General features: G+C 53.4%; 1 protein-coding gene across 3 annotated transcripts in view; it reads left to right on the forward strand.

Moving 5' to 3' along the window:
* The window catches only part of KAZN (kazrin, periplakin interacting protein), a 1,106,439-nt gene that overhangs the window by 979,965 nt on the left and 100,923 nt on the right, over positions 1–25,551 (forward strand). For all 3 annotated transcript variants that reach the window (XM_027598368.2, XM_027598372.2, XM_027598382.2), the window contains one exon: positions 11,792–11,983. In XM_027598368.2, the coding sequence (XP_027454169.1) occupies positions 11,792–11,983 (192 nt within the window). The remainder of the gene's footprint in view (positions 1–11,791; positions 11,984–25,551) is intronic.

Below are 25,551 nucleotides of genomic sequence, written 5' to 3' on the forward strand. Positions count from 1 at the left end.
GTGAAGCTTGTTTCAAGAGCCAAGAATGGGGGAACCCAGACATTTTTACCAAAGTTCAAAGTAAGTCATAATTCCTTCTCTGTGCCCATTTGTCAGGCTCTTTGTTCTGGCATTTAGCTCAAGAAATATGCACAGCATGGTATTTGGGCTGGGAACCTAGTCCCATAGTTAAGAACATGAGCTTTGCAATCATTCAGACCAGCTCTGGGACCTTGAACAAGCCAGTTCACCTGTCCTGGCCTCTGTCTCTGCCTGTGCAAAATGGGGAGCATGCTAGCATGGCTCCCTCAGGCTTAGCAAGAGAATTAGCTGAGGCCCAGGGCCAGGCAGACAGCACGTGAATGGGAAGTAGAACCCTCAGGCGAAGGAAGGAGACCCAGTGGCTGCAGGGTTGGTGCTCACAGACCCCTCCAGCTGGGATAAAAGGAGAAAGGCTGATTTGGGCAGGAAACGTCTGGAAATGGCCTTGAGGCAGAACTTGAAAATGTGTGCCTTCCAGGGTTCAACCCAGAGGGACTGTTCACTGCAAAGGTAAGCTGGACTTGAAGTACCCATGGGGGCAGTTGCTCACTGGTTTTGTGCAGGTGAATTCCAGTATCCATTCTGCCCATCCAGTTCCTGAAAGAGAGCTTGGAGTGCTTAGCATATAGCAGATGGCCTTTAAGTTTTTGAGGTTGCTAGGTGCCCAGAAAACCATCTCTCATAAACGCAGTTTACCAGAGTTCTTTTCCAGTTAGATGGGATAGAAAACACAACTCAGACTGGCTTAAAAATGTATTTGCTCATGTCCAGGGGTATAGCCTGGCTTCAGGTGTGGTGTGGTCCAGGACACGGATATTACCTGAATCCAGTCTTTATCTTGTTGCCCCCCCCCCCCCCTCCCTGGCGAGACAGCCGCCAGCATCCTCAGGCTCCTTCCCCATGCCCATCATTGAGGAGGGATGCGTGGGCCAGACACTGACTGTGATTGGACTCGCTTGGGTCATGTGCCCCTCTCCTGAGCCAATCACGGTGGCTGGGACGATTCAGGGCTCTGATTGGCCAGACTAGGTCACATTTTCAGCCCTGGACCACAGACTTTACCGGTGGCTCTCCAAAGGGAAATGGTTTGAAACGCTGTGTCAAAAAGATGCGGGGGGGGGGGGGGGGCATAGATGTTAGCAGCACGGAAATGTCTGCAGCCCAATCCAGCAGGGGATCACGAGGAACTTGGAAAAGGAGGGATGAGTCCACATTCCAGAGGAAGTGGTAACTTTGTGGCTCAGCTTGACAAGCGTGCTAAGATTCCTCCTTGCACCAAAGGGTATCCCTGAGCAGCCACTGTCAGCCTACCAGAGGCAGTGGCCAAGCCCTGGGGAGAGGCCAGCCCTCTCTTCTCCCACCCCTCCTGCCCAGGAAGCCGATAGCAGCAGGCTCCTCCTGGGCAGGCTTTGGGACTGAGCAGTCGTTGCTGCCACTGTCCGTCAGGGACTTCGGCCACCAGGTGACAGGAGAATGCCTGCCTCTTCCACTCCGAGCCAGATGGCGTATTTGGAGGCTCACATCCCTCCTGGAGCTAGAATAACTTGCCGAATGATTTTTGCAGATCCCGAAGGACCATGGGGTTCCTACTGGCTGTCAGTGCTCCGACAGCATCAAGCCACAAGCTGAGAAGTGCTTTCTGGGCTTGCAGTGCAGTGGACACGGGGCGAGGACCTCACGTGGCATATTACAGGGATCAGGCCAAGCCACCCTCAGGGAGCACGTTCTATGTGCCAGTGCTCGTGCTAAGTTCTGCCTGAGAATGAGGCCACTGTGTGCCAGAGGTTTGTGATCCCTGCACTTCCCCAGGGTGTCCCTGCTTCTGAGCCTGTGACTGACCATCTTGAGCCTGTGACCTGGTCTCCCTCGCTGGTGCCTGGCACACAACCATCGCTGAGTCAGTGCTTGGTGAGAGGTGACAAGAGGCTGCAGACCCCCTGTGCCTGGAGAGAACCGGATTTCTGGGATAGGGAGCGCTCCCGTGGGAACTGTGGGCCCGTGGGCAGCAAGGCCCCACAGGATTAGCTTGGCAGTCGGGGGCCCGAGGAGAGCCTGGCCAAAAGGTGTGTTTATGGACCAGCAGCTGCCCTGAACAGCCTCTACAGGACAGATTAAACGGTACCTAAAGGAAAAAAACAATTACTGTGAAATATGAGGAAAAGACGAAGGCTGTGTCACCTGGATGCCTGGGGTGCCCCTCTTCCCCCCACCTGTAGTAGGGATTGCCAGGTGGCTCTCTCAGGCCCCGGCACAGCCTGGGGAGTAATGCTGTTGAGACGCGAGCAGCCGGGCGTTATTTGAGAATCTCAACATATTTGGCGAGCGCGGTCTTGCATCCTGGTCACCCCCCAAGGTTTTAAGTGTCAGGACCATAGGACAAAGGCCCAGAGAACATGGAAGTCTCCAGCAAACCGTAGTCCCAGCTCTTGCCTGCCTACTGCTGGGCCTGTTTCTGGCCTAGCAGGTCTGTCTCCGCCAGCCAGAGGGACAGGGGAGTCTGCAGGGTGAACAGGGACAGAAGTCGTACAAGAGGGCTGTTTACAGTGCCTGATGCAGGGACCAGGCAGGAAGGGAGCCTGGGCTGGGGCTGAAGGGGCTGACCAAGCAGAAGGAAATGCTGCCAAGGCTCACTTCACCAGTCCCGGAGGCCCAGGAGGGCTGTCAGGCACGCACCTGAGTCTGCGTTTTCCAGGCTACCACTCTCCCAAGATTTCTCTCTCCATACGCAAACTGTTACATTCAAGCCCAGCCCAGCTAGGTTGTCCTGCGGCAGTCCGGTCATTACAGAGCTTTAAGGACCCTTTGGGGTTGGGTCATATTGCCGCTTCCGTCGCCACCGCCCGCTGCCCTGGGCTGTCCGAATCCAGGGCTCCCGGCCCCACTCAAGTTGGCTCAGCTTCACCAAGAGGCTGAGGCTCTGTGATCTTGGGCCTTTCAGGATGGGGTCAGGATGCAGACAGTGGTCACTACCCAGGAGGACTGGAGGGCCAGGCGCACAACTCCAGGCCCTGAGGGGAAGCACCAGGCTCATGCCTTCCTTGGGGGGCAACCTGCAGCCTGTGCCCACAGGAGAAGGGGTATAATATAGCTCAGTGGCCACAGGCGAAGGCTCTGCAGCCAGACCACCTGGATTCAACTGCATGTTCTCTCTTCTCTCTGTGCCTCAGTTTCTATAAAATGGGTATACCCCCCAGGGTGGTTGTGCGGATTGAGAATTAGTGCATATGAAGACTTAGAATCTTTCTGGCATGCGTGAGCAGCTCAAAAAGGCGTCTGCTCGCACCGTGTTGATGACGAGGGAATTCCAGAAGAGAGAGAAGATAGCCCTGCAGCTGGACACACCCCTTCCCTGCCGTGCGCTTCCCCCAGCAGAAAGGCAGGAGCACAGAGGGGGTGCGCTTTGACCGTTGGCGAAGACCCCCACCCCTGCCGCCCTGGGTGGTGGGCTCTGCCTTGTCAAGATTGCCCTCTGCCACTGGCTACCGGCCTCTTTGGACGCATTCATTCATTTGGTCTTATTGCTATTTAGCTTTGGGGCCTGAGAGCCCCCCGTCTCTCAGTGATTTGCCCCATAGGAATCCTAGCTGTCTTCACGTTTTAATCCTCTAAGGGCAGTCCTATTGCTAGTTTTTAGAACAAGCCCCACCCTAACAATAAGAGTAGCAGCCCCAGGCATGGCAGGGACTAAGCATTCACAACCTGACAAGCGCTGCTGGGCAGCTCCAGGGCACCTGGCTTCAGAGCCCACCGACCTGGGCTTGACCCCACGCACCGCCAGTGTCTCCGATCCTCAAGTGGGGACACCACAGCCCTGCGACCGGTGCTATGAGGAACCAGGGAGATGCAGCCTGTAATCCAGCGTGTGGCATCCAGCACACAAGCCGGTGCTCAGAAGGTGGCAGCGCCGTCAGCCATTGTCTCTGTGAGCAAGGGTGTTTGGACTGGAAGGGAACTGTGGGGTGCTCAGCACACCGTGTCATCTCGAAGTGACCTCCACTTGGCCAGGGGCTGGGTGGGAGCGTTCTCCTGGCATTTGACTTCTCCCACACAGGGTATGTGTAGCCCGAGGGAGCGCCCTGGCGTTTCCTGGGACACAGGCCTCACGTCAGGGAAGAGAGGTGAGCCGCAGAGCCTTCCAGATTGGCAGGGTTTGGAACCCTGTTCCCCTTCACTGAGGCCTGCCGGACCGCATGGGACTGGGGGGCTTTCTATCTGGGTTTGGGGGCAGGGACTATAAAAATGAGTTATTAGTGGAAAATCTAAAATATGTTACTGCTGTATTTGGATTTTTTTTTTCTTGAGGTATAATTTACATACAGTGAAATGCACAGGAGTTAAGTGTGCAGTTTGAGTTTGTTGAGTTTTGACAGGCACATGCTTGGCTGCTTAGCAAGGGGGCCACCCAGGGGCCACCAGGGATGGCCCCTTTCTAGGCTGGACCCACTTCATGCAGCCCGGCCTCCACCCAGAGCCTCTGCCCTCTTCCACCTTCCCTCACCCCCAGACCGGGCACTTGGCCTTCTCTGCCTGCCGTCTAATCCACCCTCCCGGGATGGGGGGCCCACGGGTCAGGCCTCAGTGGTTATCCAGGCCAAGGTCTTCCTTCGGGACCTCAGAGAAGTTTGCCCTCTTCTGTAAGAATGATCATGACAAGCTACATATGACCCCCATTTAGAACCTTCCAGAATGTTTCCACTTAGATGATTGCTTTGTTTAATGTTTACCACGGGCCTGGGAAACTGGTCTTGGCTCCATTTTCAGATAAGCTCAGAAGTCACTTATTCCAAGGTCAAAAAGCTAGGAAGTAGGGGAGCCAGGACTGAGCCCAGGCTGGGTGACCCCAGACCTGCCTGTCCTCCCTCTACCTCGGCACTGTGCTCAGCACCTTTCTTCTAAGAGCCCAGCACCGGGCCAGGTGCCGAATGTTGGGTGTGAGCAGAACAGAGCCCCTGCTCTTGTGGAAATGGACAGGCCAGCTCTGTGTCCATGTCTTTCTCCAGGGGCTGCATGGGGACTGGTCCCCTCGTGCAGGCCCAGAAGCACCGCGCACGGAGTGACTGGGTCAGTGTCACCCAGCTCCACCCTGGGAAGTAAGAACAAGCTCATACCCTGCTGGGGGGGCGCATCTGTCTTTACCGTCATCCACCAAGGCGAGTCTGCTTGGGCCCTGGACTCCTGCTGTGTCACCCACAAACTTTGCCACCCTGTCCTGCAAGGTGTGCAAGGAGTTACAACGGTGTGGGTGCTGGAACTAGACCACGCGGTTCAAACCCTGGCTCTGCTCTTGACTCTGTGTGACCCTAGCCAGATCACCTAACTCCTGGGCCTCAACTTCCCCATCCGTAAAATGGGATGATGATAATAGGACCTACTTCCCCAGGTACTGTGAAGAATAAGCTAGTTAAGCCGTGTTAAATACAACAGAACCTGGAGCACAAGGAGCATTAGGAAAGAAATAATCACTGCCATGATACACAGTAATTATAATGCAATTTTTATTTAGACCTTCGACTCCGGAAGGCTGGGCTTATCAACGTGCAGCTCACCAGGAGACTTTGCTGGTGCTTGGTCCCCCATAGCCCTGTACGGGCAGTTCTGGGGTATGCCCTCCAGTCACAGAAAATAACTTCCTTTTCTCCTTCCTCTCCTCACCCTGACCCTGACCCTGACCCTGTGAGCTCACAAAAATTAAGCATGAAAGAGGCTTGTCACAACTGGGGGCTCTTCCCTGGGGCCGCCACCTCCCTTCTGCGCTGTGTTGATTCTTTCACATCCCCGCACCGCCCCCCCCCCGCCCCCCCCCCCCCCCACACCGAGGAGCCCTTATCAGCTGCCGGAGCTCAGACTCAGCCTGTAGCGTGGGCCACAGTGGTTTGGTTCTGGTGACATGGGAAATCAGCAGGGAAATCAGACGCTCTCCTGCCCCAGGAAGCCCTGCCCAGCTGGTGCTCCTCTAGTTCTCCTGTCCCCTCCAGCAGGGGCAGGGCTGAGCTGTGCTGTCCAGGCCCCATGGTCCGTTCTCCCCTCTTGGAGCATTTTGGCCCTGTGCACATTGCCTCCTTGTTACAAGGTAGCTGCTGCAGCTCCAGCCACAAGTCCACTTTCCAGGCAAGAAGGCAGAGAAGGGGCAAAGCCTTTCTTCTCAAAGGACAGTCCACCTCAGGGGCTTTCTCCTACATCTTGCTCACCAGAACCAGGTCACCTGGACAACCCTAGCTGCAAGGGAGGCTGAGAAGTGGCTTTTTTAAAATACCAGGCACTCAATGTTCTTGCAAACAAAAGGAGGTATGCTAGACAGAGAAGGGCAGGGTCTGCCCTGGCTCCCTTTGCCACCTTTGAGTGAGTATGCCCCCCACCCCCTCCCAGGGCAGCACCCTGGTAACCTCGGCTTCCCCTGGAGCAGGAGAGCTGCTGTCTCCCGGGCAACAGTTACTTCCAGCTTCCTCGGCCCAGAGAGCTCTGTTGAGTCTGTGGCATTTCCGGCACCAGCCCCTTTTAACCACTACCCGCTCCCCTGCCCCAGGTCCAAGGGCAGTGGGGTTGCCCAGCATCAGCAGAAGGGTACACAGTTATCTTCCCTTTTTTCCCCCATGGGCAAGAGCCAGGATGGTTTCTCCAGAAATGCTGGCTCTCCTTCCTCAGCAACTCTCCGGCCGTTGGCAAAAGGCTCCTTCTGTGGGCCTGTGCTGTACCAGGTGCTTAATAAATACCACTTCTCCCTTTTTCTTTCTGTGTCCTGTGCCCTGCAGGCCAACACTGAGCAGGAGAACTCTGTGCAGTGGTGGGAGTGGTCTCCGTGTCCAACACTGGCCACTGGCTGTCCACAGGCACCTGAAACGTGGCCAGTATAACCGAGGAACTGGGTTGTTCATTTTAATTAATTTACACTCAAACAGCCACGTGTGACCAGCCGCTGCCTTCCTGAGCACGCAGCGGTTGTAGACTAGGGAAGACATTCACAATCGGTAGCAGTCTTCCAGATTCATGAAGAGTTGGAAGGCCCAGAGAGGAACACCGATGGGCCCAAGGTCACACAGCACTGTAGCAGTTCCCCTGAGGCACAAGCCCAGGTCTTCCAACTACAGCGTCTTCACTGGAGGGGAAGGGGAGTTGTGGGTCCTGTGGCCCGCACACAGGATGCTCACTGCCGGGCGTGTGTAAGCGTATTACACGTCTGTCTCCTTTATTCTCTTCACCCCCATCTTACAGGGGAGGGGAAGTGCCCGCCCGCAGTCTCAGAGCCCATACACAGACTGTGGTCTTGTGAGTCTCTCTGTGATTGCCGTCCCCGGGTTGTCCCGAGTCTCTGCCTCTGGAAGGACCCAGGGTGTGCAAGATCTGCGCTTGCACACCCAGCCAGGGCAGGTGCAGTTAGTAAGCTCGGACAAGCCCCTCTGTCTCTCCATAAAGTTGTTTTTCCAGCCTGGTCTCCTAAGACTTGGCTCCTGCAGGTGCTGCACCTCCCGTCCCGCCCTCCTGCTGCTTCGGGGCCTGACGCCAGGGGCAGGGCCCAGGTGTCAGGTACACCTGTTAGAAAGGTGAGCGCAGGAGAAAGCCGGCTTTGCCACAGTTAGCCAAGGACAGGGGCACCCGACCCCATCCTGCGCTCTGCTCTCATCATAATGCTGGGGTGCAGAGAAGGCTGTGCCAGATTCTTCTTTGCCTTTACCACCTCCCTCTCCTCTTCTGAGGTGCTCTGGCAAAGAAAGCCCTTTCTCGTGACTGTCCCGTATCACTGTGCCAGAATCCCCGTGGGATGGGAGTAGCGTTGCTGGATAAAACACAGCACCCCCAGTTACATTTGAATTTCAGATAAGCAACGAATACGTTTTAGTTTTATGTCCCGTGTAATATCTAGGACACGCTTATCCTAAAGAATATTTGCTTATCTGAAATTCACATTTAACTGTGCATCTCCCGGGGTGGGGGTGGGGGGCGGGCGGCCTTTGCTTCTTTTTTTTTTTTCCTAACTCTGGCAGCCCTCAACAGGTGGCATGATCCCCATGTAGCGTATGTGATACCTGAGACCCAGAGAGCTGATGGGGCTCACTCACGTCACAGCCAGGCCCTGGCTGGGACTGGATTCGAAGCCACATGTCTTGAAATTCTCTTCCGTCTGCGTAGACACACAGTAGACAACCTTAGCGGCTCCTTCAGGGCAGATTAAGGAAGAGGCCAGAAGTCGCATCCCTAAACAAACAAACTTGTCTCCAGCTATACGGTAATGGAAATAGAAGCGAGGATACGTTGGCGGTCACTCATACCTTGTTGGGAAATAGACTTCTGGTGACAGTTGAGTGGGGACAGACCCTCGGGAGAACTGATGAAAGAGAGTGGATCAGTCTATTCTGGCTCCTAACAAAATTGAGTGGGGACAGACCCTCGGGAGAACTGATGAAAGAGAGTGGATCAGTCTATTCTGGCTCCTAACAAAATTGCGGCTCGTAAGCTACAGACATGTGTTCCTTGAAGTTCTGGAGGCTGAAGGTCTGAGATCCAGGCACTGGCAGATTTAGTGTCTGGTGAAGGCCCTCTTCCCGGTTTATAGACAGCTGTCTTTGTGCTGTCTTCGTGTGATAGAAGGGGCAAGGAAGCTCTCTGGGGTCTCTCTTATCAGTGCGCTAATCCCACTCAGCGAGGGCTCCCAGACCTCGTCACCTGACCTCATCACCTCCCGGAGGCTGCACCTGCTAATACCATCACACATGAATTCGGGGGGGGACACAAACATTCAGTCTATGGCAGGGAGCAAGAATGACAATTCCAGAGTCTTCAGTACTGCTAGAGATGGCCAGGCAGGGCTGAGGTCACAGAGAGGTGGTCAGGATTAAGACCTTTTGTAATCTGACCCTGGCACAGCTCCGCAGGCTTCCTCACCTCATAGCCATTCATCCAGGGGCCTCTGGCTTTCTAGCCTCCTAGCCTTTGCTCTCACTCTTTCATCTGCTTACCACCCCCTGCATCTTGCAAGGCCCATTTCAAATGTCCTTGTGCCCCCAAGCCCATGTAGCCCTATCTCAGTGTTGTGCTTACTCGTATGTGCTGCTTCTACTCACCAGAGACTTCTTGAGGCCAAGCGTGTTCCCTTCTCCTTTCTGGACACCCTCCACTGGGCCTGCAGTGCAGGCAGCCTGCAAATGTTTGACGGGAGTGAGGGGGGCGAGCGGCCACAGTCAACCTCCTGCTTTCCGGTTTTGCTGAGAGACTCGGGCAGTGCCCAGCCTGTACGTGAGCCCCTCGATGTCAGAGCAGCTAGGTTCTCCCTTGCGGATGGCGTGCCTTCCCAGAGTGTGGCGTTGGGGTCCTTCGGCCCATGGTCACGTGGGGTCTGGGAATGTGCCAGCCAGAAGACAGGACCTGTCTGCGACATTCACCCAAGGGTCCCCAGTGCCTGGAGGGGTGTCTGCCATGGGGCAAATGCCCATAAACACTTTGGAGAGATGGGTTGAGGGAGTCAACTCAACTGTCCGTGTGTCATCACACACTGTTCAGGGCACCTTGGACCCCACAGCAAGTGGGACGGAACCGTGTAACCAGGCCTGCTTGCCGGGAGGTGCGCCCGCTGGGCACACGGATGCAGTAAACAGGTGGGCCTCCCGCGGTCCTAAGGGTTTTGCTCAGGTTGCCAGGTGGGGTCTGCTTTAGGTCTCTTGAGGGGGTAGCAGTGGTGCTGGGACCGACTGACAGGAAGGGCCCTGTGAGGAGGGGAGGAAGCTCCTGGCGGCCCGGAGGCAGGATGCGACTACACCTTCGGGGCGGAAAGGTGGCCTGAGGGAGGTCAGAGAGGGCCAGGGAGGCTGCTGCCTGGTGGCACTGGGACTGTGGCCCGGGAGGGTTTTCAGCAGGGAGTGAGGTACCGAGCTTGGCATTTCAAGCAGGCCCTTGGGCTTCTGTGGGGAGACTGGAGGTGGGCGAAGGGGGCGCTGGGAGGGCAGGGACACCTCCCCTCGCACACATGGCAGCTGAACCCAGGAGGCCTCAGAGAAGGTGGGTGATAAGAGGGGCACGAGGGACGGGTCATAGTCAAAGCTACCTTTTCGCAAGGCCTCTGGCGGTGGAGGGACCGCGAGTCCTTGAGGCCTTAGCTCTGCTTCCCCTTGGCCTGCCCCGCGCCCCGGGCCAGACTCTGCCTTGCTTGCCTTGAGGAGTGCAGGGCGGGGTGTTCTAGAACACCAGGCGCTGATAGAGCGTAAGGTGTGCGGGGAAGCGGTGCCACCACCTTACTGGTACTGAGCGCTTCCTGTGCACCTTGAGGACATCCTAGACCAGGACCGTCTGATGGCTTGTTGGAGCCTCACAGTCCAGTGAGGATTAGACCCCTTTGGGGGCATCTCAGGCTTGAAGGGGAAGGGACTTGCTCGCGGCCTCATGCCTGGTCAGCAAGGGAACCAAACCAGAGACCCAGTGTCTCTAAAGCTGTGGCACAGCCGTGATTCCCGCAGGCAAGGACTGCACCCCAGCTCCCGTGGCAGGATGAGACATGGTGGTGAGAGAAGGCCTCTCTGAGGAGGTGGCGTGGGATGAAGGGCCCAGTGAGGAAGCAGCCACAGGAAGAACAAGGAAAGGGTGTTTGAGGTGGAGGGCACTGCGGGGGCAAAGGCCCTGAGGCTGGGAAGAGCTTGGCATGCTGCAAAGAGAGAGACCGATGTGGCGGGAGGGAGAGAAATGCAGGAGTTCAGCGATGAAGCAGAGACCATGTTGTCGAGGGCCTGCTTCAACAAATAATTCAGAATCTCCTTTAACCAACGAGGTGAGCATCCTGACCACGAGTTTGCTCTCATAAAGGGTCTGGCAGAGGTATATCCGGCCTAATGAGGCTGCTTGACCTCCCACCTCCAGCACCTTGCACAGCTCGGTGTCTCTCATTGCTCAGGTGAGCAGACCTGGGTGCAGGTGTATCAGTTGACCTGCAGGACCGAGCTGGCCTACAGACTCCTGGGGGCTGGGGAGAGATGGCGCATCTTCTGGGTACCTTCCCAAGACCCCCAGGCCCTAAGGGAGGCCGTATCTCCTCAGCCTCCTCCCTGGGTCCTCATGAGTACAGGGTTGGGTTTAAGTGGCATGGAAACCTCTGTCCATGATGTCCCCATTGTTAGTGCTCACTTGACCCCATTCTCCTGGGTGTTCAGGTGTGGATGCCCAAGTCCTGTCTCTGCACGGTGCTGGGTTCCTCAACGCTCTGTGTTCCATATACATGTCGAGTGTGCCTTCTGGGGACTATTTCCTGAGTGTCATGCTGGGAGCTCGGGCTCTGGAGTTGGCCAAGTCTGGGTTCAAATCCCAGCTCTGCTACCCACCTCAACTTCTAATCTGTGAAATGGGGGTGACGGTGGTAGCTGCCTTAGGAGGTTTTTGCAGGTTTAAATGAGGTAATGCATCTAAAGCCCAACTCAGCACGCTGCAGGCTTGTGGCTAGAACGCCGTCTGCTGTCAGCTCTTCGTGCTCACGCTTATTCCTGCCCATCGGAGGGAAGATGATGTCAGCCGTTGGAATGGACACCCTCGGTGCAGTGACAGCTGCAACAGAGCCCTGGAGAATGTGGTGGGGGTGCAGGTGGGGGGTCCCACCAGCCGTGCTCTGCAGACTGGAGGTGGGGCTCTTGGAATAAGGTCAGTGGCTTTGGCAGTTTTCTTCCCAGCACACATGTAGGAAAGGCCTTGAATGCAGAGCAAACAGGAAAAGCCAAAGCACCTTGGAGCAGTCCCCAGAAAAACTGAGCATGCAGGAGCCCACGTCCCCTTCCTCTAACCGTGTGCCCTTCTCCCCTAGTGCTCCTGCGGGAAGAAGTGTCTCGACTCCAGGAGGAAGTCCACCTTCTCCGCCAGATGAAGGAGATGTTGACGAAGGACCTGGAGGAGTCCCAGGGCGGCAAGTCCTCCGAGGTCCTCTCGGCCACCGAGCTCAGGGTCCAGCTGGCCCAGAAGGAGCAGGAGTTAGCCAGAGCCAAAGAAGCCTTGCAGGGTAAGTGACTGGTTGGTGGCACTTTCTTGCCTTCCCTTGCCTGGGGCTCAGGCTTGGGCCACAGGGGCACCACGAAACCAGGGTCCTGCCTCTGCCGGGGGAGTGCCATGGACGTGGGGGTCTCCCGGTGCCTAGACCCCCAGCTGAGGCCGCCCTGTCCCTTTTTCAGTAGAATTCTGCCTCTTGCAGTGTTGGAAGCTCCTATCGTTCCCGCATCCCTGTGACTAACACATTTTCCATCGTGGTCATGCGGGGTCGCCTCTCTCTGAGGCATGAATGGCAGGTGGCATCTCTTGCTAAACCAGGCTGCTGACATGACACTGGCAAGGTCCTTGAACGCCTCCCGTCACAGGACAGTGTGGAGGCACTGAATTCTCTGCAGGAGGACACCTCCGTCCACCACACGCCACTCTTGTTCACTATGGCGGTCTCCTGGGGCGGGGGGCTTGGGTCCCCTCTCCTGTGGTTGGCCTGGAGGAGCTCCCCTCTGGGAAGTGCAGTGTCCAGTGTCCCCTCCGGGAAGGCGGGGGAGGGAGCGGTACGGGTGCCCAGGCACTCTCTTGCAGAGCTGGACCACTCGTAACCTCCACGTGGCCAGTGTGTCTGGTGCCAGAAGCTGCTGGAGGAAACACAACCAGTGGGCCCACGTGTGCAGCCGGCCTTCCTTAGAGCTGGCCTGGGCCACCGGCGGCCGACATACGCATCTCTCCTGGGAGCCACCTGCCTACATGCTTTGGGAGGGGTCTCAAAAGATGATTCAGGAAAGATTGAGGGAGTCTTCCTCTAACAGTGCTCAGAGAACTCTGACACAAAACATTCTCTTGAGGCCCCCTTACTGCCTTTGATACTCCCAGGGAAAAGAAAAAGGCAATAAAACTTGGCAACCTGCTTTCCATTTACGTTTCCTAGAATGATAAATACTCTGGAAGCTTCATTTTGGAAGCCAAAGCAGCTTTCTTACTTAGGTTGATTTCAGGCTGCTGTCGCAAAGAGACTCCAGAACAGAGCGGTGGCTTAAAGAAGTTGTCTCTGTCTCCTGTCACCATCAGGAGGAGCATTTCAGGCTGGTGGGCATCTCTGCTATCCTCAGCCTGGGGAACATCCAGGGAAAGAGCCAAAATTGAGAGCCAAAGTTTCCCTTGGGCAAGAGCTTGGTAGTCGGGCCGTGCCGGCCTGTGGGGAGAGCTGCGACATGGAGCTTCTCGCTAGGTGTCCTGGTCCAGCCACAAGGCACACTGTCCTGTTGGGGTTTTGTTTCCAGTGGGGCCCACTCAGACAGCGGTGTCTTCAGGCTGGAGCGGGCGGGTGGGACATGCTGTGGTCCAGCTGATGCTGTATGATTGGGAGGTCACTGTGCCGAGCTCGCACACGTTTCCTCTCCGTGCAACCGTCCAGGAGTCCAGGCAGATCTGTGCGAGCTTCCCAGCTTCCGGGGGCCTCCTGACATCCCCTCCTCCCTCGGGATGGAGACTCAAGCCACGGGAATCTCCCCGAGGAAGTGCCGCCGGGCCCCAGGGCTGTGTGAGCTGATACCCTCTGGTCTCCCTAAGCTTTATGACCCCATGGAGAGTGGGAACTGCCTCAGAAGCAGTCTCAAAACCACCTTTGCCAGTATTTATTCCAGGGACAGGGAAGCCTGCCTTCCATGTCCTTACCCAGGGAAAGAATCCTCACCCCCCTTCGCCCCTCTGGACCTGGAAGGGGGAGCCAGACCTCTCTAAGCTGTTTCTGGGCCCAAAGGAATGGGCAGGGGGCTCAGCAGAAGCTCATTGACTCCACCACTCTCCAGCTCCTGGGACAAGCCGCCTACCCTCTCCACAACTCAGTTTCCTGGTCTGAGTGATGGGACAGTAGTGGTGAATTAAATGAGGTGATGTCCATGAGCGCAGAGAGCTGGCTGTTACGACGTGCGTTCTCCCTTTGGTCCACAGGACACAGAACTGTGGAGGCATATTTTCCTAGCTCTGTGCTGTGAGGTACTTTATCTGTCACCAAAGGTCACCCAGGGACACAGAGATCTGCCGGATAGGGTGGCTCCTCTGTAAACAGCAATCTCAACAATAAGGACCCATCAGTATTCATGGCAGGGGAGAGACGGGAGGCCATCCCAGCTCAGTCATGGAGACAGCGGGCTCTGGAGCCAGATCTGGGCTTGAATCCCAGCTCTCGCTACGAGCGGAGACCTCGGGCAAATTCCTTAACCTCTCTGAACTACATAGTCCTCTTGCTGAGGGTAACAATAACAAAGCTGTTTCTCTTGTAATTGGGGCTAATAACAGTAGCTACTTCAGAGGGTTGTCATCGGGATTAAATGAGATAGAAGGTGCTTGGCCCAGTGCCTAGTGCTATTAGTGCAAATACTTAGTGATTATCAGATGAGAGGGGGCTTGGCACGCCTCCTCGGATCTGCCTGGAGACGTTGGCCTCCTGATTCCCATTAGGGGTGGCCCAGGCCTTAGACCCCCTGAGCCCATCCAAGATCAAGGTAGCAGTGCTCCCAAAAAGCAGTGGGCACCTTCAGCCGGCCGGAGCATCCTGCCTGGTTTCTACAAAGTCATAAATAAGATGCTTCCTCCCAGCCACAGCACGTGGTGAGTAAATTGCAGACAGATGTGGGCAGAAGGAGGCTGGGGCATGAAAAGGGATTTATATGCCCATAATGAGGAGAATGAGAATAAATGTGCAAACCAAGTAAGCAGCAGATGTTGGGTGACACTTGTTAACAGCCGGCGTCCCTGCAACAGGAAAATGCAAAGCCCCCGAAGACTCCCTCCCTGGCAGTTCCCTACCTACCCGTCCCTGTCTTTGCTTTGAGGTTGGATGAGACCAGAATTTTCCACAATGGGAGAGGCTGAGGAACTCAGACAGACACCAGGGAGCATCAGCCCTGGGTTCCAATGTCAAAGCACAGACAAGAATCACGTTTGGGGAGAACAAGGTGTAGAGGGTTCCTCGGTTTCTTTGGGGGTGAGTCTGGAATGTTAGGTTTTTTTAAGAGTTGGGTCTCGTCTCAAATGTAAAGCCAGAAGTTTGGAAGGATTGTTCAAGAAAGAAAGGTGTTGTGTGTTTAAACGTAATGGAGCCCCCCTCCAGCCCTACACGTGGTGGGGAGCTTGTAGCCCGTGGGTGCCCTCTGGGGAGTCTGTCGATTTCCTCAGCCCCCCTCAGTTCCCCTGATTCTCCCCGCGAATCAAGGCATTACAGAAACATGATCGTGAACATTTGCCTCTGCCCCTTTTTTAATGGCGTGACGAGTATGTTGAGCATTTTCTCACAATAAATGCTCTCTGAAAACATAATTTTTAATGACTACATAATGTTCTAGCAAATGGAGGCGCCCTAATTTATTTAGCCACTTTCTGATTATTGGACACTTAAGTTGTTTCCACTTTTTTCTTTCTTGGTTTTGCTGTTATATACCACTCCCCTAAAGATCTGTGTTTGTAAATCTGTTTATTTTTTTAAGACAGCATTTCTCCATCTGTCTGGTCTCTGGACCACTTTATACTCTTAAAAGATTGAGGACCCAAAGACTTCTTGTTTATGTGGTTTAGTTCTCTAGGTATTTACTGTTCCAGAAATTAACACCAAAAACCAATTTAAATCCTCAATAATTTATTTTGAAACAACAGCAATAAACCCATTACACATTAACATAAATAAAAAAACTTTAATGAAAAATATTCTCCCAAACAAAAAGATTTGAGTGAGGAGAGCATTGTTTTACATATTTGCAAAAACTTTTCAATGTCTGACTTTACAGAAGACCGCTAAATTCTCACGTCTGCTCCTTCAGTCAGGCTACTGTGATTTGTCGCTACTGGGTATTTTTCTTAGTTGGCATCCTAAAACTCACCAAATGGTAGTCTCTTAGAGATTTGCTGCCATGTGGTATCTCACACTTGATCCAGTGAGGGTTTTGTGCTCTGTTAACAGTGGACAAAGCCATTGGTCTCATTTGCACTTGGAATGATACTGTACCACACATGATTTTTCAGCATCTACCAGCGATCACTTGAGTGATGATGCATCACCTGAGTTATGCTGATCTTCCCAATGATGACATATTTCCTAATCCGTGATCAAAAAGTCACATTTGTTAACATCACCACGCATCTCATCAGAAAAGTCTTTGAGTGTTGAGAAACTGTGAAGGTCATGGTGGCACATCAAGTCTGCTGGAATTCTCACTTTTGCTCAAAAGCTCAGATTTTATCTTTGACAACAGATATGATCAGTTGTTTTCTTAGAAGTAACAGGTTGGCTCACTTAGTTCATTTGTGGACTTAGTAGTTTGCCAGATAGCTTGGTTAATATTATTGGTCACTTGCTCTTTCAAGTACACATGGTATTCAGTGGAAAAAGTGGCTAGTTTAGCCTGCAACTCAAACAGTCATACAAATGTTTTTCCTCAAGACAGCCTCTGTTCTTCGGCATGCAGCAAAAGAGCTTTAAATGTACTTCCCTTTTTTTTTTTTTTAAGTACATGAACTCGGGGATCAAGCTTTAATAAAATTAATAATTTTTACTGCTGCACCAAAGACATTCATAAGTCAAACAGTGCCCCCCCGTTTTTTTTTTTTTTTTTTAAGAACAAGTGCATGGTGATAAGAATATAATGACTACTAATATCTACTCATGGTTTGATGCCTCTGCCATGATGTTTGCCAAGCATTTTCCCCAGCATTGCTTTTGTACCCACAGTGCAGATACATAGTAAAAAAAGGCAAATAACGTCATAGTATCAATGAAAATAGCTTTCCTCATGGGTCCCCTGAAATGATATAGCTGATGGTGGTGGTGACAGCTAGCATTTCTGAACATCGTTTCTATGCCACATACTGCAGACCTTTTTAGCTCACTTAATCCTCTCCACAAGCCTGGGAGGCGGGCTATGAGTGTGCGAGGAGTACGCTCAGTAGCTGGTTAGAGCTGGGTTTGATGTCCGCAGGGTGGACTAAGGCCCTTAGGGGATGCCGACAGGCACAGGGAGGGTACTGCTGCAGGGGAAACAGCCTGAGCAGAGGCAAGAAGACCAGTCTATGTGTGTGTGGTGGGAAGGGAAGCCCCATGCCAAGGCTTTGCAGTAGAGAGGTGCTGAGAGATGTTCGTGGAGAACCTTGGGGCCATGCTCAGAAGTTTGGGGACTGGGGAGACTTGGGGCAGGAGACCGTATCAGAAGTGGGCCGTTTTAGCAGGTACCCATGTCCCTCTCCCAGCCTTTGCGATCTCCTCTCTCTCCCTTGAGCACGAGGACATACGTGTGATTACATACAGATGGTTCCTGGATCACCTCCCTTCTCTCCTCCAAGCCCTGATTCAGGCTCTCCTTCCTCCAAACACCTTCCTGGACCTTCTCTGTCGGGTAGTTCAGGGCCTGTGGTTGTCAGGATCATACCCCCACCCCCCACCCCCACCCCCAAAATGCCTGCATCCTAATTACTAGAACCTGTGAATATGTTAGGTTACATGGCAGAGGAGAATCAAGGTTGTTAATCAGATGTCCTTGAGCTGGGGGTTATCCAGGGTTATCCAGCGAGCCTAGTATAATCACAACAGTCCTTCAAAGTGGAAGAGGAGGCAGAAGGTCAGAGTTGGAAGGAGGTGTGATAACAGAACAGAGACTCAGTGTGAGGACTCAACCCCCATTATACTGGCTTTGCAGATGTGGAGGCAGGGGCCACGAGCCAAGGAACACGGGTGCCTCTAGAGGCCGGAAAAGGCCAGGAAACAGACTCTCCCTGAGAGCTTCCAGAAGGAATGCATCCTTAATTTTAACCTCCCAAGACCCATTTCGGACTCCCATCTCCAGAACTGAAGACAGTAAATTTATATTGCTTTAAGCTACTAAATTCATAGGAGTTCGTTAGAGCAGGGGGAGGAAGTAGGTAAGGTCCTCTGCTCCCCAGCCCTAGATGCTGACCTCTTAGGACTTAGCATGTAGTGAGGGACGTCACTTTCCTATGTGGCTCGCCACTCACCAGGCTCCTGCAGGGCACAGCACCCAGCACAGAGCCGGCCTCGTTAGCTCAGCAAAGCAGGTGATCTGTTGAATGAGGAGAAGACACGATGCCCGAGTTTCTTTAGCAGAAGGAGTAAGGCCTATTGGGGCCTTTTCCCTGCTTCAGAATGAGTCACCTGCCCTAGGCCAAGCTCTTGGAAGAAACTAAGCCTTCAGTCCTTTGCTCATTCAACAAACTGAAAACTTGCCCATAGCACCTGTGCCTATGGCTCAGAAAATTCAGGGGCAAATCAGACCCAGGCCCTGCCCAGAACCAGTGACAGGCCTAGAACCCACAACACACTCAATGCGAGTTAGTTGAGTAATACATTTCTTTTTTAAGATTTTTTATTTATTTAATAGATACACAGCGAGAGTGAGAACACAAGCAGGGGGGAGTGGGAGAGGGAGAAGCAGGCTTCCCACCGAGGGGGCTCGATCCCAGGACCCTGGGATCATGACCTGAGCCAAAGGCAGACGCTTAACCGACTGAGCCACCCAAGCGCCCCGAGGAATACATTTTTTTAAATGGCCGACCAGACCTGTAGATAAGCATCTGAGCCACAGATTGCCCTGCTTTGGCGAGTTCTAGGGTGCAGAGCATGTCTTTGGCCTTGGGCAGGAGGGGACACCTTTATACTCCCAGAAGCTGTGGCCATGCCCTGGCTGCCTTTACAGATGTAACACGACCTGCAGACAGTGGGTGGCAGGTGGCCCAAGTGGCTGTCAGATGGAATGATGTGTCCTTGATGCTGGGATGGCTCTGCCCACCTTCCTCTCTCTCTCTCTCTCTCTCTTTCTCTCTCTCTGACACACACACACACACACACCCTTATCTCCCCAGTGCTGCCTGGGTTGGGACAGTAGCTTGATGTTTCCTGCTCCCCTTCCCACATCCAGACTCCCTTCTCTGGTTCATTCCTCCTATCAAAGACTTGTTCATCTTCTGGGCAGCTTATCACCCTGGATTCAGTGTGTATTTTCCTCTCTCGCAAGTCATGCTTTCTTAGGCCCCCCAGCTCCAGCCTGGTGGCCTCTGGGGCTCCTGCAGGGGGTGCACCCAAAACCTGACCCTCTGACCTGCAGCCCTGATGTGGAAGCCTCTTAGCTGCTAAGTCTTAGAATTTAGTGGACGTTTCCAGAGAGTTTTAACTCTGCAGACAAAACGTCTTCTTAATACACTACCAATCACTTTTAAATATTGTTAACAGACCCCCCCCCCCTTGAAGCATCTTAGACTCCACATTTGATCCAGTTGAAAATAATTTATAGTCAGGTGGAAGAAGTGCCCAGAATCTTAGCCGTTCTCTTGCAGATGTTGGCTGGGCCATTGTCTCCAGCAGGTTAGCTGCATCGCATGGTCGCTGGGTTCCTGAAAAGGGCACAAACCCTAATGTACAAGTACTTGTAAAAAAAAAAAAAAATAGTAAATATTTTCTTGTGTGAGATATACAGAAAGGTTGCAGAGTCCCTGCACACCCACTGCCCTTCATCGTCAACACCTTCAATTACCTGGTACAGTGCACAGGTGCTTTTCAAGCCACGCCTTGAATCGTGTCTGCTGATGTCTGGTTGGCCAGAGCGAGTCATGTGACCAAGCCCAGTGTCACGTGGGTGGGGCTCTGCGGGGCCGTGGATATAGGGAGGCAGGTTCATTGCCAGCTATTTCCGTGGATCAGCCACAGAGAGCATTTTAAATAGACTCATTTCCAGAATCTGCCCAGGGTCTGGGGTTCTGGTGACTGACATATTACAGCAACTTTGTCCCTTTTGGCTGCTTAGCTTTTTATCAGTCCTTGTGCCCGAGTGACTGATGTCCTCGTCGGGGGGTTCCCACGGAGTCGTTCCGCGGGGAGTTGGGAAGGCAAGCCTGTCCAGAATCTTCTCCAGTGCCTTCCAAACAGTGGCCCTTCCTGACTGTCCTTCAACACTTTGGGTCTGATTCTCGGGAGATCTTACTATGTATTAATTGTTCTAATTATGAAAATCTTCCATTTATTCTGAGAAAAACTAAAAGATTCATTCTTTTTGGAAATACACAGACACCCTCTTGGGCTCACCCTCCCATATCTGGAACTAGTACTAGAAGCATGTACCAGAGCCCAACCTCTTTTCCCTCTTCAGGGGCAGGGGGAAAAACTGTATGCACCCATTTTGCAGGTGGGATGATTGAGGTATGGCTGAGGTGGGTCTCTGTTGAGTAGTAATCGTTACAACTGATACTTACTTGGCACCCAGAATGTGCCAGGCTGTGTCCTGATTGTCTTGCCTGCACGAGCTCTCGGATCTCCCAACAGCCCTGCTAGATGGGTAGTGTTTATTAGCCTCAGTTTCCCCATCGCCGGCATGGGAGTGAGAGAGGTTAAGGAATTTTTCTGAGGTCTCCGGGATAGTAGGTTTCGGAGCCAAGACTTATTTGATCTCCACAGAGTCTCGTTTCCAAACTTCTGTTGTACGCGGGTACTTAGCAGATGCTTCTTTGATTCTTAAGGCCTTGGGGGCAGAGGGTGGGAGTGGAATGACGAAGAGAGGAAAGAGGAGCAGGTCTGGATGTGGAAGCACACACTCAGAGGCCCCTTGGAACACAGGTATCCCCCCCACTTTGAGAAAGTTCGCGTTGCGCCACTTCACTTTTACGGAAGACCTACCTTAGACCTGAAAGAATCTGAAGAGATTTATTTATTTTTTTAAGGTTTTATTTATTTATTTGAGAGAGAGAAAGAGAGAGAGCGAGCGAGCATGAGAGGGGGGAGGGTCAGAGGGAGAAGCAGACTCCCTGCTCAGCAGGGAGCCCGATGCGGGACTTGATCCCGGGACTCCAGGATCATGACCTGAGCCGAAGGCAGTTGCTTAACCAACTGAGCCACCCAGGCGCCCCTGAAGAGATTTATTTTTACTTGGACAAAAAAAAAAAAAAAAGACGGAAAGCAAACCTAGCGTTTGGCATTTGTCTTGCAGCGAGCCGTTATAGGGGTGGCATGCACCCCAAAGCAGCAAGGGGGGCCCTGCCAGGCTCCTCTCCCAGGAACTATACCCAGCCTCTGAGCATCCAGCTGCCGGAGCTCTTGAACCACTTCTGGGAACATCTATGCTCCGTCTGCATTTATTTGGTGCATCTGTTAGCAAGATGTGTCCTAAGGTATCTGGGGAGCCTAAGAGAGGTTATTTTTTCTATCTGGGAACGCTCACAAATTTTTTTCCAGTTGCTTCTTTAGCTTTACGCCGTTTGGGCTTCTGAAAGGTTTCATAGGAGTGCTGTACTTTTGGAGAGCGGAGCAGACCTGTACCAGGACTTGTGGATTCATTCCCAGTCTTTGCTCTGGAAGCTGTCCCAGGAAGTAAAGGCTGGTCTCAGTCACACGAACCAGGAGCTTCTCTTCCTGTCCCTCCTCTTTCTACCCACAGTTCAGTGAACACACTCAGCCTTGAGAAATGCCAGTGTTCTCAGAGGCCGTGTTTAAGGTGCGAGCGAGGGCTGCAGACCTTGAACCTCTGCTTTAGATGAACCCCCCACTCCCTTCCTAGGAAGGGTTGGGGATTGAGCGGCTGAAAGGAGAACAAATTTGGTGTGGGACGAGCCACATTCCAGAACTGCCTTTCCAAAGGCATTGCCCAGGACCTCGTTAAATTATGATCGGAGCTGTGGTCTCTGTCACCATGTTGGTGCTGTGCCCACCTCACCTGACAGGGTCGGGACATGGCCCTGAGGCTGTAGCAGGAAAATGAAAGGCCCGCTGTCCTCTGTCCTGGGAGAAGAGCTTTGGTGTGAGCCAGGGAGGGGTCCTCTTCAGAGATGGCCGGGGACATGGGGTCAAGTCTGACAAGGGCCTCAACTGTGATTCTTCTCAGCCCTGGTTGGCTCCTCAGGGGACGCTGTCTTGGCCTCAGAGACCCAGGGGGTTGAGCAGCCTTCCTGAAAGAGCTACCCTTGTTGCCCCATGACATAGGTAGAGTTAGCCTGACACAGCTGGGGAAACTGAGGCTCTGGGAGGCTTGCAGGTCTCAGTGTTTGAACTTGAAGTCCCATGCCTGATAGAGTTTCGTTACTGCCACTGTTAGTTTTCAGTCAGTGGCTATCCTTCAGTGTTCATAAAACATGACCTAGGAGCCCGCTCACTTACTCACTTAACAAACACTGTTGAGGTCCATTTGCCAGACACTGTTCGGGGCCCTTGGGGTGGATCGGTGCGTGAAAAAGACAAAAGATCCATTTCTTGTGGAGCTAACATTCTAGAAGGGTGTGCCAGTTAGTACTGCCACGGAACATACTAGCCCCAAATCTTAGTGGCATAAAACAACCACCATCTTTCTTATAGGTCATGATTTTGTGTCAGGCACTTGGCAGGGCTCAGCGGGACAGTTCTTCAGTTCCATGTGGTGTCAGTGGGGGTCCCACAGGGGTATTCCACCAGAGTCCAGGACAGCTGCCCTCCTATGTCTGGTGTCTGGGCTAGGTGGGGCAGCGGGGGCTGCCAGGGCTCAGCTGGGAACAACAACCCGAACACCCGTGTGGTGGTCAGACCTTGCACCTGGAGGCTCAGGGCTTCCGCAGAGAAGGTTCTAAGAAATGAAGGTGCAAGCTGCGAGGCTTCTTATGGCCTCAGACATCACCGAGCATCACTTCTACCACATTCTGTTGGTGACAGGCCAGCCACAAGGCCAGCCAGACTCCACGCTGTACAAAGCATGTGGTATGGGAGATATTATTATGTCCATCTTTGCAAAAATACCATCTGCCACAGAGGAGAGGGAGAAGGCCAATGATAAACAATGAACAGTAAAAACTAAATCGCATGTGTTCAAAGATTTTAAGTACCATTGGGAACATGGAAATTTTACAATGGGATGAAATACAACCCAGCCATTCCCTTCTAGGCGTTTACTCACCTAGGAAATAAATGCCCATACCAAGACTTGCATGCAAATGGTGGTAGAGGTTTTATCTGTGATAGCTCCAAGCCGGAAGCAGCCCAAATGTCCATCAGCAGATGCAGGGGTAAACGAAAGGCTACATTCTACAACTTCGATTCAACCATAAGGCAACAAACTATTGATACATGTAGCAAACGTGGTGGATCTCAAACTGATTATGCTGAGTGACAGAGCCCAGGGAGGAAAAAAAAGCAAAACGTATCCTGTATGATTCTGTTTACATGAGACTCTAGCAGATGAAAACAGATCTGTAAGGTGGGAAGGCTGAGAGGCTGCCTGGGGGTGGGAGGAGGGGCAGGAGCGTGGCTCACAAAGGGGAGCTGGAGACTGGGAGGTGATGGGTATGTTCGCTGTCTTATGGGTGCTGATGGTTTTTCAGGGGGAATGCATGAGGCAGATCATCTCAGACAGTCCCCGTTAAATACGTGCAGTTGACTGTATGTCCTTCATAATCGATAAAGCTGTGTTTAAAGGAGTACAAGGTGAATTGGTGGGAGTCTTTGGGATGGGGAGCATTTCAGTCCCCCGTAGTCCACATGGCTCGGGCAGCCTCCACCTTTGCCTTCTTGTCCCGCATGCTGGCCTCAGCGGGCCACAGGAGGTGACCCGGCCCCGGGTGGGCAGCGTCTGGCCAGTCTGGGCAGAGCTCCATGCTGTCAAGGCCCCAGCACGCAGGGCTCCTGGGCTCACATTCCAGGGACAGGCAGAGACCAGAGAGGTCCGAGGCTACATGTCTGTGGCCCGGGCTTCCGGCCCAGCTCTTTAAATAGCTCCATCCGCACGGACTGGGCGAGCGCCGGGCCGCAAGCTGCTGCTACCAAGCAGGCAAGCTTTTGTGCCCGAGCCTGGCATGTGGGCACAAAAGGAGGAGAGGCATTTTTTGGCACTGAGCGAAAAACTCAGAACAATGTAGAAATTTAGAAAGGAGCATTCTAATTCTGCTCAGGTCCCGATACTATTGTAGAGAAAAGATCGAGGTTAAAATCCGATGGCTTATCGTGCACGTGTAATTAATATACTATATGTGTATTTACCGGACATTTTTACGGGCCAGGAGGAACGCATGGGCTGCAGATTCCATGAGTTATCTCGGTTAATCCTCCCCGTTTTTCAGACAAGAAAACTGAAAGAGCAGTAGCCTGCTGAAAGGTGGAATTTAAACCCAGGAAGGTGTGCCCGGCTCTAGGATCTGCGTGATTTCGCCAGTACCCTGCACAGCCCCATGGGGGCCCGCTGCTGTTTGTTTAAGTGGTTAAGAGTTCATTTTTATGATAAGTCATTTGTAATGTGGATCCTGGGAACCGGCTGGGCCTGAGAACCAGAGGCAGTGGGGCACGTCGGAGTGGGCAGTCAGGAGGCCATGGTTCTCCATCCGTGTTGCCCTTGACCTTTGCAGGCCTCTTCTGGAAAATGGGAGGGTGGGGCTGAGTGTTCCCTACGAGCCCCATTGTCATGTGCTGCGAGCAGCATACTCAGAATGAGGGGGGAAAATACCTCTGCATGCCCACAGGGCCTGCCACTCACTCTCATCCCAGCCCAGACAGAAACCTCAGGGCCTACATGTAACAGCTGAGTTGGCAGCCCTTAGCCCGCTGGCTTTTGCAGCCCCTGAACTCCAGAGAAGTTACTCACCCACAAGCTTTGGATCATGAAGATCTAGAAGAATTGTTCTGATTCAGGCCTTGCCAGCAGAGCACGGTGCCCGAGGAAAGAAAAGAAGTCTTTAGCGGGAACGCGTAGGCCCGGGCAGAAGGAGGGGAAATGGCCTAGGACTGGTTGGTCAGTATCCCCAACCACTGCCAAGCCCCAGGAAGAGGCTTCTCTTAGTCAGTTTTGCTTCTTAGCTGCCCTGGAGATGGGGCCCAGCTAGTTGCAGCTAGAGAGAGGGTTGGCCTTCCTGGTGCTATGAACCCATCTCTCTCCCAGCCGGTGTGTAGCAGTGGGCTCAGTACATGGTAATTTGGTGAAGGCAGAACACTGAAAACAACCTGGAGGCTTTGAGACGGTCACTTCCTTGGGGAGGTAGTGGTTGACTCCACGTTTTAAGGCCAGGAACACCTGGAGAGCAGGGTCTGAAGCATATTGTCTCCATATCTTTATGATGGTTCCCATTCCTGCTGCTAAGGGAGCGAGCAGAGACCAGATGCTTGTGGGGCCCATGGGACTGGCACTGAGTAGGTGCTCAGGACAGGGGAAGAGCAGAGTGAGGGCCCACAGCCTGCAGGCACGTGCCCACAGTCTGTTGAAACTTCTGGAAGATCCTCGTACCCGGGCAGCATCCCCAGGGCTGGCTTTTCTGGTGATGTGACCGGTCGGTGCCTGGGCCTTTGACCTTTGCTCTGACCTTTGCTTCCCGCCGCAAAGACCAGCAGAATGCATCGTGCTCCCCGGCTCCCGAGTCATTTAAGGAATCTGTGCACTGGGCACCGGCGTCCTTGGAGGAAAAAGTGCACACCCCTTTCTGCCTCATAGTTCCGGTGGCTGCAGACTGGGGGAGACTCGCTTCCTCCAGGGGCAGGACGGTCTGAGGTGGCGCTGGGTGGCATCCTGCAGGGAGGTGGACCAGGGGGCTCTGGCCAGTCCCACCAAAGGAGGGCCGTTTCTCGCTGGAGCTCCCAGAGGAACATGGCTTCAG

This window comes from Zalophus californianus, chromosome 4, assembly GCF_009762305.2.
Source record: "Zalophus californianus isolate mZalCal1 chromosome 4, mZalCal1.pri.v2, whole genome shotgun sequence".
NCBI lineage: Eukaryota > Metazoa > Chordata > Mammalia > Carnivora > Otariidae > Zalophus > Zalophus californianus.